Genomic DNA, 12,500 nt, shown 5'->3' on the forward strand with positions numbered 1-12,500 from the left:
CGCACACACACTCACTCGCACACACACTCACTCACTCACACACACTCACTCACTCGCACATTCACTCACTCACTCGAACACACAATCACACACACACACACACTCACTCACACAGACACTCACTCGCACACTCACTCACACACACTCACTCACTCGCACACACACTCACTCGCACACACACTTACTCACTCGCACACACACTTACGCACTCGCACACACACTTACGCACTCGCACACACACTTACGCACTCGCACACACACTCACTCGCACACACACTCACTCACTCGCACACACTCGCTCGCTCGCTCACTCACTCACACACACACACACTCACTCACTCGCACTCACTCACACACACACACTCGCACACACACTCACTCACTCGCACATACACTCACTCACTCGCACTCACTCACACACACACAGACACTCACTCGCACACACACACACACACATACACACACACACTCACTCATATACACACTAAGAGGCTGTTTGATCTCCCTGCCGCTGAAGAACAGAACTGTGTGTGTGTGTGTGTGTGTTCAGAGTTCCTGGATAAGAACGATGTGACCCTGGCCTCAGCTGTGTTCGCCGCCTCGTCCCACAGCTTCCCCATCTCCATCATCCAGGTGTCCAGTGCGCCGCAGAAGGTCGAGTACCTGCTCTGCTTCCACGGTGCGTGTGTGTACTGTACGAGACGCTGAAGGTGTGTGTGTGTGATGTTGTGTTTCACCGGTGTGTGTGTCGTTGTTCGCAGAGTTCGGTGTGTTTGTGGATGCGTACGGCCGCAGGAGTCGCAGTGATGACATCAAATGGAGCCGCCTGCCTTTGTCCTTCGGTAAAACCTAGTTTTGTTCATCAGTGTAGAGTCTGGAGAGCTGACGATGGGTTCATCTGTGTGCACTTCAAGAGTGACATGGAAAAACAACAAAACACACTCCAGTCTTTCACATCATTTAACGCAAACAACGGTCCTTTATCGTGATTTTTTTGGATGACAAAAATCCAAATCATTATTTTTAATCACAATAATTTGAAGCAATTACTCATCATCCATTTATTTACCTTCAGAAAAAATTGTTTCTTTAACAGTAGATTTCCTAGAACTATAAATGTAATCCACTGAAAAACAACTATACATTAACAAATATAACTGGATGAATAATATATTAATATATTTTTGTAATATATATTTCAAATAATTTAATAATAAATTATTATTATATATAGTCATTTATTTAAATGTCATTAGTGTATAAATTGTGTAATATATTGAAAAAAAAACTATATATAACTTTTATTATTATAACTACTTGTTATTAAAAATATAATATTATTGTAATTTGTATTATATATGTTTTACATATTTAAATTATCTAAACTTACAAATATTTAAGTTTAAAATTGTTATGCAATATTTGTAATTTATAGTATATCATCTGTCTTGATTATCTAATTTTCATAATTATTGGAAGCAAAATAATTGAAAATAAATCAAGATTAATCTGACAAACACAAGCTAATCTAAAAAGCCCAACTTGTTTGATGTCAAGATTTTCATGTATTATTTAGTGTATTAATTCATGTTTCTGGTCTTATTGTGAATGGCTCATCAGTGCATATTGTGCTAAAGAAATAAAAATGTTGTTGTAATCTAAAAGGGAAGCATAATGTGAATGTAAAGCAAGAGTTAAATATGTATTTCAGTAATCTCACCTTCAGCTCTGACTCTGAGACACTGTCCCATCGGCTCCTGGTCAGTCAAATCATATCCTGTGTGTTTTCTGTGCAGCGTACCGAGAGCCGTACCTGTTTGTGACCTACTTCAACTCTCTGGACGTCATCGAGGTTCAGAGTCACTCTGCGCTCGGGTAAAACCGCTGCCACTGTATGTTGTGGTTTAGTTCCTGATGTTTGTTAGAGACGCTCTGAGTGGTGTGTGTGTGTGTGTGTGTGTTCAGGCCTCACGCTTACGCTCACCTGGACATCCCTAACCCACGTTACCTGGGTCCAGCCATCTCGTCCGGCGCTGTGTATCTGGCCTCGTCCTTCCAGAACAAGCTGCGAGTGATCTGCTGCAAAGGAAACCTGAGTCAGGAGACATCGAGTGCAGAGCCGCAGAGAAACAGCTCCACGCGCAGGTCAGCATCACGTCAGCCTCCTCACGGGCTCATTCTTCTTCTCTAGGTCGGGGGAATGATGTTTTTACATAGGCACAGATCGGGCCAAAAATATATATTATGCCAAAAAAAATTTATCTCGTTTTATTTTGTTTATTTTTTGCAGAACATTTGAACGATTTAAATGTTTATTTTTATTTTTTATAATATTTAACTAGTTAACTTAAAAATTTAACTATAACTTGATTCAAGTAACGTTTTCTTTATTAGCTCTCGATTTAAAGAAGATTCTATTACAAGTGCACCACACATACACTTTTAATACATAATTAAATTCATATTATTAATTAAGATTATTAGATATATATTGAAGAAATAGTGTTTTTTGAAAATCAACAACAAAAAAATTGTGTGGGGTGGTGGGGGTGTATTAGAAATATCATTGAAGTTTGTTTTTGTTTACTAAATATTTTAGGATTTTAATTCTAAATATATTACATGTAAATTATTTTAAATGTATGTTAAGGATTAGGAATCCTTTCTAAGGATTTGAATATGTAAAAAATCGACATAATGTAATTCTTTGATGAATAAACTCAGAAGTCAAGGTAATTAAAATTGTAAATGACTGAAGGTATAACAGCAGTGAAAACAACAGCTGCTTTCAGACTGATTTGATGATGTTATATACTGTAGGTGGTAGGTTTTTTATTCAGTCACGCAGCTTTTCCGTAGTTTTTTCTGTGGAAACATGGATGTGTTTGACTGTTATGCTCACGTCTCATCCATGAAATGGCTTTCTAGAAACACAGTGCTCAAGTTAAGAGAAGTTCACTCCCATCTTCTTGCATGTTTTTCCTATTCTACTGCCTTCGTCACATCTTTGTCAACACAAAAGTGCATTCTGTGAATTATTTTCTATTAACTGTTATCATTGGCATATTGTCAAAGTGTTTAATTTAAATGTTTGGTAATATTTACAATTCCTCAATTTCTAAAAATTTTTATCGTGGGACAATATTACATTTGAATTAATTGATAAAAAATTTAAATAACACCCCTGTTCAGTTAAACTTAATTTATTAAGGATGTCAGGAATAAAGTGAAAATGAAACGAAAAAATCTATTGTAGCATTAAATTCAGATACTCTCAAATACTCTCTTTTTTTTTTCTCTCATAAACAACAAAGTGGAAATGAATGTGCAATGTAAGTAAGAGATTAATTCGACATTGCAGCTTCATTGATTATAACAGGGGTTTTTTGAGCGTGCTCCTGTTCTTTAGTAATCTAAATTTTCTTTGCTTTTTGTATGTAGTTTATGTGCTATTTAAATAAGAGAGATAAATTAAGATGCAATTAGCTTGTTTTATTATTTTTTCATTGGGTACCATATGTGCATGCCTAAAACGCACGTGTTAATAGATTACACTAACATTAGGCAAATTATAGCCGTACCCTGGAGTTACCCTCTGAATCTTTCTGATTAAATATTGGGATTTTTTTATTGTAATATATAAAGAGCTCCAGGTTTGCTGTGCTTGTTTGTAGGGCTGCACAATTTGTCCAATTTGTGATTTAAATATTATATTAGTTAACCACAGGAGTTAACATGAGCTAACAATCAAAAATAATTCTACATCGTTCATTATGCCTAATATTACTTACATTTCAATCAAAATATTTACATTTTTATTAAATTAATGCACTTTGAGCTAACATTAACAGTGAACAATTGAATTCGTATTAATGAAAATGATAAAAAAAAATGTTGTTAAAATATATTAACAAATGAGACCATATTGTTGTGTTATTAATATATATCTATAAAATATTTTTTACTATTATTTTGATGATTATTATTATTAAATGAAAATATATATTACTATTGTAATATTTTTAGTACTATATATTGTAATGCTATAGTATGTTAAATATTAATTTTATAGTAACATTTATTTTGCAAAAATCTGTAAAAGTACAAGTACACCTTTTAATATGTTTGCATTAAAATGTTAAAGCATGAAGCTTTTTTATGGAAAACTGCAGTGAGATCTTGATTTCTGAACTATTCTCATAACAAATGTGGAAGATTGTTGGCACATATTGCTTTTTTCGAAATGTGTAAGTGACTCAAACATACAAAGATGAGTTCATACAGCGCTGGAGAACATGAACACAGTGCTGCGCTTCACTCTCAGACACAAACACAGTGTATTTATTTCATTAATCTGTGTCCAAGTCGAATCAGGTTTGATGTGTATAACCATCAGAAGACATGAGAAACACTTAAAGTCATTAAACCTGCTGCACCTGTGATGTCAGAGTGAGATCTGAGGAGATCTGAGATGTGTAGGGAATAATGATTTAAATCACCATGTGACCTGAGGTCTGGCTGTGATTGGTCCAGAGTTTCTGACTGTGTTTCTCTTCTTTACAGGAAGAAAGGTGCTTTCTTTATTTGTGCGAGTGAGTGACAGATCATGAATGTTTTAACCTGTGAACTGTGTGATGAATAAAGTGTTTTTAAGGAGAATATCCTGAACCCTGCTCAGAGTGAGACTAGATTTAATGTGATGCTCTGAAAACTCATTATATTCAGGAGAAATAGTTCATTTATAACATTATTTAAAAGCATAAATGTGTTTAAAAAGTAGATGTGTGCTCATATTCGGTTATGTGATATATCACGGTAAATGAATATCCACGATATTGTCATCATGAGCACTTCAAAATACCGTTAATTATTTATTACAAATTAATTTTTTATGCATTTTAAGAATATTTTTCCCATCAACTGATCTGATGTTTTGATTCTTTATTGTTTGGTCACACTTTATATTAATGCTCTATTAATTAACATTAGTTCATTCATTAGTAAACAACCTGCAAAAGAACAGTTCTTCTAAACATTTATTCATCTTGGCTAATTTTTTTGTGTGTGTGTATTACTGTACTTTTTGTTTTAAGGAAAAACTTTTTAAACCTGTTATACTTCAATACTTTTTTGCAACTTAATTTCAATACCGTGATAAAAGCATTAGCAATTAATTACAACATGCAACTATAACAGTGTCCTATCCAAGTTAAAAGTGTGTTATTGTGGATATGAGGTGTGAGGAGGTGTGTGTCTCACCGTTGGACGGTAAGTGCTCTTGTGATTCAAGATTCGGTTCTGATGGGCTTGTGGTTTATTATCCGGGACACATTCATAACTGTACAAATATATTTAATCTCCTCACTGGTGAACGTCTGTCAGGTGATGCACGTGAACTCTCTTCTGTGTGTGTAAACCTTTCGATCCAAATGTTTTTTCAGAGTTCAAATAACTTGTGCATTTCTAACTACACACATACAGAGTGTGAGGTGTCTAACTCTTTCTCCCGGTGTGTGTCAGCCCAAACAAGCGCGGTCCTCCCACCTACAACGAGCACATCTCCAAGCGTCTGGCTGCGATGCCGGATGTACAGGACGGCCTGCACCAGCCCGGGACGCCCCACCGATACCACGAGGCTCGCACCGAGTTCAGACGGGACAAGTCCCCGGCGCGGCCCCTGGACAGAGAGAAGTCCCCGGGCCGGATGGAGCGGTCCCCCGGCCGGATGATGGACCCTTGGCTGGAGCGCTCGCCCGGACGCATCATGGACCTGCGCAGGGAGAGGTCACCCGGACGGGCGTTTGAGGAGCCTCGCCAAAGACTGCACACGGGGTCAGCTCGAACCCCCATCAACACTGTTAACAAGGTCAGGACCACCACAAAAGGGAGCAAAAAAATCTAAATATTGAGAAAATCATCTTTAAAGTTGTTCAAATGAAGTTCTTAGCAATGCATATTACTAATCAAACATTACGTTTAGATATTTCTACAAATATATCTGTGAAACTAGCCGCTTTTCCACTGTGGGGCCAGTGCGAGCCAGGGCTTAAAGCGGGCCGGGCCGGGCTCATAGCGCAGGGTTTCCACAGTGGAGCCTGAAGCACCGCTGCACGTCACTAAAACACGCCCTTTACACGCCTCTCAGAACAACGTCATGCAACCTCATCATTTCACCATCAAAGAGAAGTTATCAGAAAACTAAGAAATAAGTCACTGGAACATGTGCGATCACAAAACGAAGATGATAAAAGTGCCGTTTGTTTGCATGCTTTGTTATATATTCAAATTCAAAAGCATCGATGTTTTAACTATAGAATAAGTGATACATTGATCAGATTGTTTTAATTTATCAGGACTCAAAATTATTCACACATAAATACACTTATTTCTATTTTATTTATTTATTTTTAACGCTCATGAAAATAGCCTGCTTGTTCAGTCGAGTCTGTTTCTGTTTATTAGCCACAGTAGCCGTCACATTTAGAATGAATGATAATATCTCTATTTTTATAAAAGCTCCCGAACAAAAAACATTATTAGGCTATATTCTTTTATGATAGGCAACGTGAGATAAACTCTCGAGACGAGGCTTGTGACAGATAATATAAGTTACTTAATAAATACACGATTGTGATAGAGAATAAGAAGCTGACGTCTGATTTCTTCAAGCAGGTCATATTTTACAATGTTTACTATGGTATCATGTTTAGCATGCATATCTTTTTCATAGCTTATAAATATTTCTGCCTTGTTTAGTTATTATAATCCACATTGGATCAAGTTATTTCAAAGACTCGCTGCTGACTGAAAGTGAGTTTTGAGCTCGACCTATTTAAAAAAGTGTTTAATGCTGGTGTTGAAGCTGTTATCTTTCTGAAATGATTCTCAGCGCAGACCCGCTATTTTTATAAAAGCTCCCAAACAAAAATCATTATTATATTTTGATGATATGCAACGTGGAGCTAAACTCTTGAAACGAGACGACAGATAAAATGTTACTTAATAAATACACAATTGTGATAGAGAATAAGAAGCTGATGTCTGAATTCTCCAAGCGGTCATATTTACCATGTTTACTATGGTAACGTTAATGTTTAGCGTGCATAGTCGTTTACATCGCTTATAAATATTTCTGCCTTGTTTAGTGATTATAATCCACATCGGATCTGGTTATTTCAAACACTTGCTGCAAACTAAGAGTGAGTTTTGAGCTCAACTTATTTTAAAACGTCTTTAATGCTGGTGTTACAGCTGTTATCTTTCTGAAATGATCCGCGCTGACGCTCTCCTGACACGGAGAAACTCCGCCTTTGTTCATAACCCCTCCTCTAGCCCCAGCTGGCCCGCTTTGGTCCAAGGATTTTGTCGGGCCGAAAAAACCTGGCCGTTGGCCCCGAGGAAGCCCCGGCGAGGCACGATCAAGCCCCGGAAGTGACAGTGGAAACGCGACTGGCCCTGGCACGCACTAGCACGCCCGGTCCTAGCTCGATAGTGGAAACACGGCTAATGATGACTGCTTCTGTGCTGCAGGAACACATTTGGTGATTGTGATGCTTGTGTTCAGCTGATAAAATGGTGTGTGTGTGTGTGTGTGTGTGTGTGTGTGTGTCCAGCAGGTGTGGGATCAGTCATCGGTGTAAGAGTCATCACTGAAGAACATCAGATCCTGTGTATACGAGGAAACTCTCAGCACAAGGCCTTACAAACACACACGGATCTGGCCAGCGTTTACTAAACCACACACACACACACACACACACACACACTTCTGCCTGTTGTTTGTCTCTATTTTCCTGTCCTTCTCTTTATACCTTCCTCTGTCTTCTCTCCTCTTCCTCTGCTCTTTCCCACAATCCCCGGCGACAGCGTAGCGTCCGTCTCGACGGAAAGAGAATCTTTGTAAGCCTCCAGAATGTCACGATAATCTTGTAAATACGCTCACGTGATGTTTTTTATAAGAAGCGATAACGAGGAGGGTCTATTTTTGTTAAGTAAAATAATACTGAATGTGAGGAACTGGTTTAAATCGTCTGAAACTGCTTGGAAGTGGCAGACTTTGCTTGAATGGAGCCGTTCCTCTCCAGCTCTGAGTTATTGCTTCAGCGCCGTATCGTCCGCTTCTCTGAATGATGAGCTCAGGATCTGTCTCGTGTTCTTCTGCCGCATGGAGACGCTCTGACCAGTTTCTTCTGTTCCTGCTTCTCATTTCTGTTCACTGATCCACGCTGATGTTTAATCCCAGATGTAGCCTTTCTCCTTTTCTCAGTTTTTTATGATTATGGTCTGATAGCATTATCTATAGCCACTAATAAACTACAGTTTATCTTTATCTGAGCCTCTGCGTCTCTGAGTGGTTGTTTTTCAAGTGAAACTGAATATTTAATGAGAATGAATGAAGATGTTGTGAGGATGAACTTTGAACTGGTTTGAATCATTCATAAGACCAGAAGCGTTTACTAAGCAAGTCAGTTTTGATTTATATTGACCTTATAAGAGTCTGATGCTGCTCTAGTTTGAGTTTTAATATTATAGAAGCCCATATTTCTGGGACTGAACGACGTAGGGCCTAAAAGAAGATTTCCACAAGAAAAAAAAAGTTTATTAAGAACTAGAATCTAAAATCATATTGTAATATCTTCAGTATTCTTGAGTTTCAGGCTCTGGGGAAAGAGTATTTATTGCACTCAGTACAGTTGTGACAGAAGGAAATGAGATGCATTTCTAGTTTCAACATTATGTATTCTTCAGACATTCCTTTTTTAAAGACACAAAGTCTCATATGAACGCAAGGTGACCCACATTTGGTTTTTGAGCGCTGAATATGTGTGCAATTTAACAATTTAATCCTGGAGCCATATTTAGATATCTCTGGAACCGAACCATATAGTGCCTTATAAATTACGTTAAGACCGAGCGGCAACCTCGCGCTCTCTCTCGTGAAGCCAATAGCTACTACTAAGGAAGTGACTAAAACTGCAATTCATCGACTGGCCGCTTGAGGCTGGCTGCAGAAGAGAGTCAGTCCCATAGACTCCCCATGTTAAAATGCCCAACTTTACAGCAGGAAAAAAAAAAACATGTTTACAGCCTGGTTCAAAAAATGATTTTGGTCTATATTGCTAATTTTGCCCTTCATGACAACTGTGAGGGGGGTGAATTTTTTTATTACTCATTCGTTTAAATAATATTAAGCCTTAAAGTTATGCATAATTAAGGGCGTGGCCACTCGAGTGACAGGTGGATTGCCGCTGCTGACAATGCCGTCGCGCTAGGTGGGCGTGGCTTCAGCAATCAGCTCCCGCCTTTTTGCCCATTTTCGATTGTCCGGGAGAGTCGCGCGGTGACGCGCTGCCAAGATGGCGACGGCCTGCTCTACACACTTTTATGACTTTTATGCTTCAAAACCAAAACCGCTATTGAGGAGTCTATGGGTGACGTCACGGACACTACGTCCATATTTTTTTTTACAGTCTATGGTTAAGACTCAATATATATAAAGGGGCTTTAAGATATCTTCAGTGTTATTTCAGAATCAAACGATTATAGTTTTTACTAATATTATGTATACATTTTATATATATATATATATTCCATTATTCCTGATGGATCAAGTATGATACAAAACTCAGACAGACATGGATCAGTTTGGCAGTGTGTTGTGCTTTAATTTCATTCACACAAACCTCTGTAAGCGACAGCAGCAGCAACGGCTCGTACAAACTCTGACACAGAGAGGAAAGACTGCAGCATTGTGGGAGATTTCCTCAGCGAAGCGGCAGCAGACGTGGATCATCCTGATGAGATCCTGTGCATGTATTGCTAGAGTTCATCTGTTCAGTCCCTCAGGCTTTCATTACATTGGCTGTACATGGCACATAATATACACAGAATCACATGAACACAGATTCAAGTGTGCAGGAGAACATCTGTCCTGCAGGATATTCACATGAAGATCAAGTTCTGTCTCTCAGAGAACCGGAAGAGTTGCTTTCTTCAGTGCAGCTCCTGCTTAACATGAACCTTGCACACTAGTTTCAGTCTTTCTGAAGCAGGACTGTGTAGAAATAATCACGAGACGCTCAGGGGCCAGATTCACAACCAAATTATTTTTCTCATTTTCAAACCTAAGAATAAATTTAAGAATATTTTCTATTCCTAAAAATATTTCTTCAGAATGTTGTTTCTTGTGAAGAAACTGACTTCCTGAGGGGGAAAAAAGTTCTTAAAATCATCATAAGTTTAAAGTTTAAAAATAAAAAAATATTAACTCAAACTGGTCTTGAATGCCCAAAGATTAAATGTTTTAAATAACTTCTTGAAATTAGGTAACAACTTGTAATTAAACTTATAATAAATAAGGTTTTGATTTTATCATTCAGTACAGGAAGCATTCAATCCGAGAAAGTGTAAAAAAAAAAAAAAAAAACGAAAAGCAAATTTAAAAAATAGAATTATTTCTTAAGGTTTTTATATGATCTCAGAATTAATCATAAGAAATGACTTAAATTCCACACAAAAATGTAAAGAAATGTCTTCTATTCCATGAACATTTATATGAATCAAATTAACTTGTAATTCTAATGTGTTCAGAAGGTGTTTGTGAATCGTGCAAATTTTGAATTTATTTTAAGAAATGTTTTCTTAAGAATATTTCTATGAATTATTAGAACTTGTAATTTATCTCAAGTGCCTTGATTTCATAAGATGTTCATGAATCAATTTATTTTATGAAAAGTCTCGACTTTTCAACAATTTTCATGATACTTTTGAACTTCTTGGAACTGATGCGTTAACAGAATATTAATGTGAATCATACACACTTCTAAATAACGGTAGGAAATGTCTTCGGTGTTTTTCGTTGCATTGATCAGAGAATCTTTGGGAAGAAACCGCGCACTGGTTAAAGAAACACTGCAGGTTTTTCATGCACACGTCAAGTTCGAGATTTTGGGCGTTTGGTTTTTTTGGGGCGTTCATGAAGTGTTTTTTCAGACTGATGGAAAGAAAACATCTAAAAGACACTGTTGAAGTGTTTCTTTTACAGCACTTTATCTAGTTGTGTCAATAGCTTTTAATTACAATACATATTTTTAAAAGTGTTTTTCTCTTACACTGAGCCCCTCACTCACACTCAACTTTACACTTTACACATCTGTATCCTGAAGGATTTTACAGTGATTTGGTCACATATATTGCTTGATTATATACATATTATTACCCCCCCCAAAATTTGAAAATATATTTTTAATTTTAATTTATCTAATTATTTTCTGAATTATGGAGTGACAAAAATCAGAGACACAAAATCCCTCTATAAAAACATTTGACTCCTAACACGTGACCCAGGAGCACAAAACCAGTCTTAAGAGTCAATTTAGTGAAATTGAGATTTCTGCATCATCTGAAGCTGAATAAATGATCTCTCCAGTGATGTGTGGTTTGTTCGGAGGACAATATTTGTCTGAGATACAACTATTAGAAAATCTGGAATCTGAGGGAGCAAAAAAATCTAAATATTGAGAAAATCATCTTTAAAGTTGTTCAAATGAAGTTCTTAGCAATGAATATTACTAATCAAACATTAAGTTTTGATATATTTACGGTGTGAAATGTACAAAATATCTTCATGGAACATGATCTTTACTTAATATCCTAATGATTTTTGGCATAAAAGAAAACACCCTTGAGACTTAAGGTTTTGTGCTCCAGGGTCACATATGTTAAAAAAATGAAAGAAGAATTTTGAAGCTGACTTCATCCAGTATAGAGATTTTTTTTACTGGAAATGAATGTAAATGAGCACATATTTAATAGTATAATTAACCTAACATTTTAGAAAAAGAAAATGTTTGCAATCATGAATGTAAATTGGCGGCGATAACTTTTGGTTTGTTTTAGTTCTTGTCCTCTATTGACCTGCAGTGTCTGTTGGAGAAGTTGAGGTTCTCTTAGGAACTGCACTTTTCGAGCGTCTGTCTCATGAGTGTGTGTGTAACTCTTACGGCTCTGTGCGAGCGAGAGCTTGGTTTATCGGTCTGGATGTGTCTCTCAGGTGGAGCTGGCGGAGATGGGTTTCTCCAGCTCCAGGTCTGCAGGAGGAAGCGCTGGAGGGACGGCGGAGGGACGCAGGTGACCGTAACACGCCTGACACACGTGACCGTGATCACGGAGCTGCTGACTCGACACCGCCACCTTCTGATCACAGCAGCTACTGCAGAAAACATTCCCACAGTTCCTAGAGGAACCAGAGAGAGTCAGAGTCTGCTTCACAGATACAGATACAGACAAGCTCTTCAGCTTCACTATATATATATATATTGTATTATAATAGACTAATTATACGTCATCGATGGCAGCTGATGTCTGTCTTTCATTATAACTACAAATGAACAACATCCCAGACCATTCACTTGACTCTGAGTGAATGTGAATCTGAGTTGACTAAACTGGATTGACACCAGAAGCTCTAGTGTGAACACAAGCATCAAGTGGTTTGGATT

General features: G+C 37.5%; 2 protein-coding genes across 9 annotated transcripts in view; one reads left to right on the forward strand and one right to left on the reverse strand.

The window, feature by feature from the left end:
* Positions 1 to 8,334, forward strand: part of cita (citron rho-interacting serine/threonine kinase a) — a 101,589-nt gene extending 93,255 nt beyond the window's left edge. For 5 of the 7 annotated variants that reach the window (XM_026243342.1, XM_026243345.1, XM_026243344.1 and 2 more), the window contains 6 exons: positions 551 to 679; positions 762 to 842; positions 1,797 to 1,875; positions 1,966 to 2,145; positions 5,521 to 5,866; positions 7,614 to 8,334. In XM_026243342.1, coding sequence (XP_026099127.1) covers positions 551 to 679; positions 762 to 842; positions 1,797 to 1,875; positions 1,966 to 2,145; positions 5,521 to 5,866; positions 7,614 to 7,640 — 842 coding nt within the window. In that variant the 3' untranslated portion in view covers positions 7,641 to 8,334. The remainder of the gene's footprint in view (positions 1 to 550; positions 680 to 761; positions 843 to 1,796; positions 1,876 to 1,965; positions 2,146 to 5,520; positions 5,867 to 7,613) is intronic. The other 2 variants (XM_026243348.1, XM_026243343.1) reach the window with 1 other exon arrangement.
* A 3,443-nt stretch (positions 8,335 to 11,777) lies between these two features.
* LOC113070140 (myotubularin-related protein 3) overlaps positions 11,778 to 12,500 on the reverse strand; it is a 23,629-nt gene continuing 22,906 nt past the window's right edge. For both annotated transcript variants that reach the window (XM_026243351.1, XM_026243350.1), the window contains one exon: positions 11,778 to 12,235. In XM_026243351.1, the coding sequence (XP_026099136.1) occupies positions 12,049 to 12,235 (187 nt within the window). In that variant the 3' untranslated portion in view covers positions 11,778 to 12,048. The remainder of the gene's footprint in view (positions 12,236 to 12,500) is intronic.

Source organism: Carassius auratus, unplaced genomic scaffold, assembly GCF_003368295.1.
Source record: "Carassius auratus strain Wakin unplaced genomic scaffold, ASM336829v1 scaf_tig00003102, whole genome shotgun sequence".
NCBI lineage: Eukaryota > Metazoa > Chordata > Actinopteri > Cypriniformes > Cyprinidae > Carassius > Carassius auratus.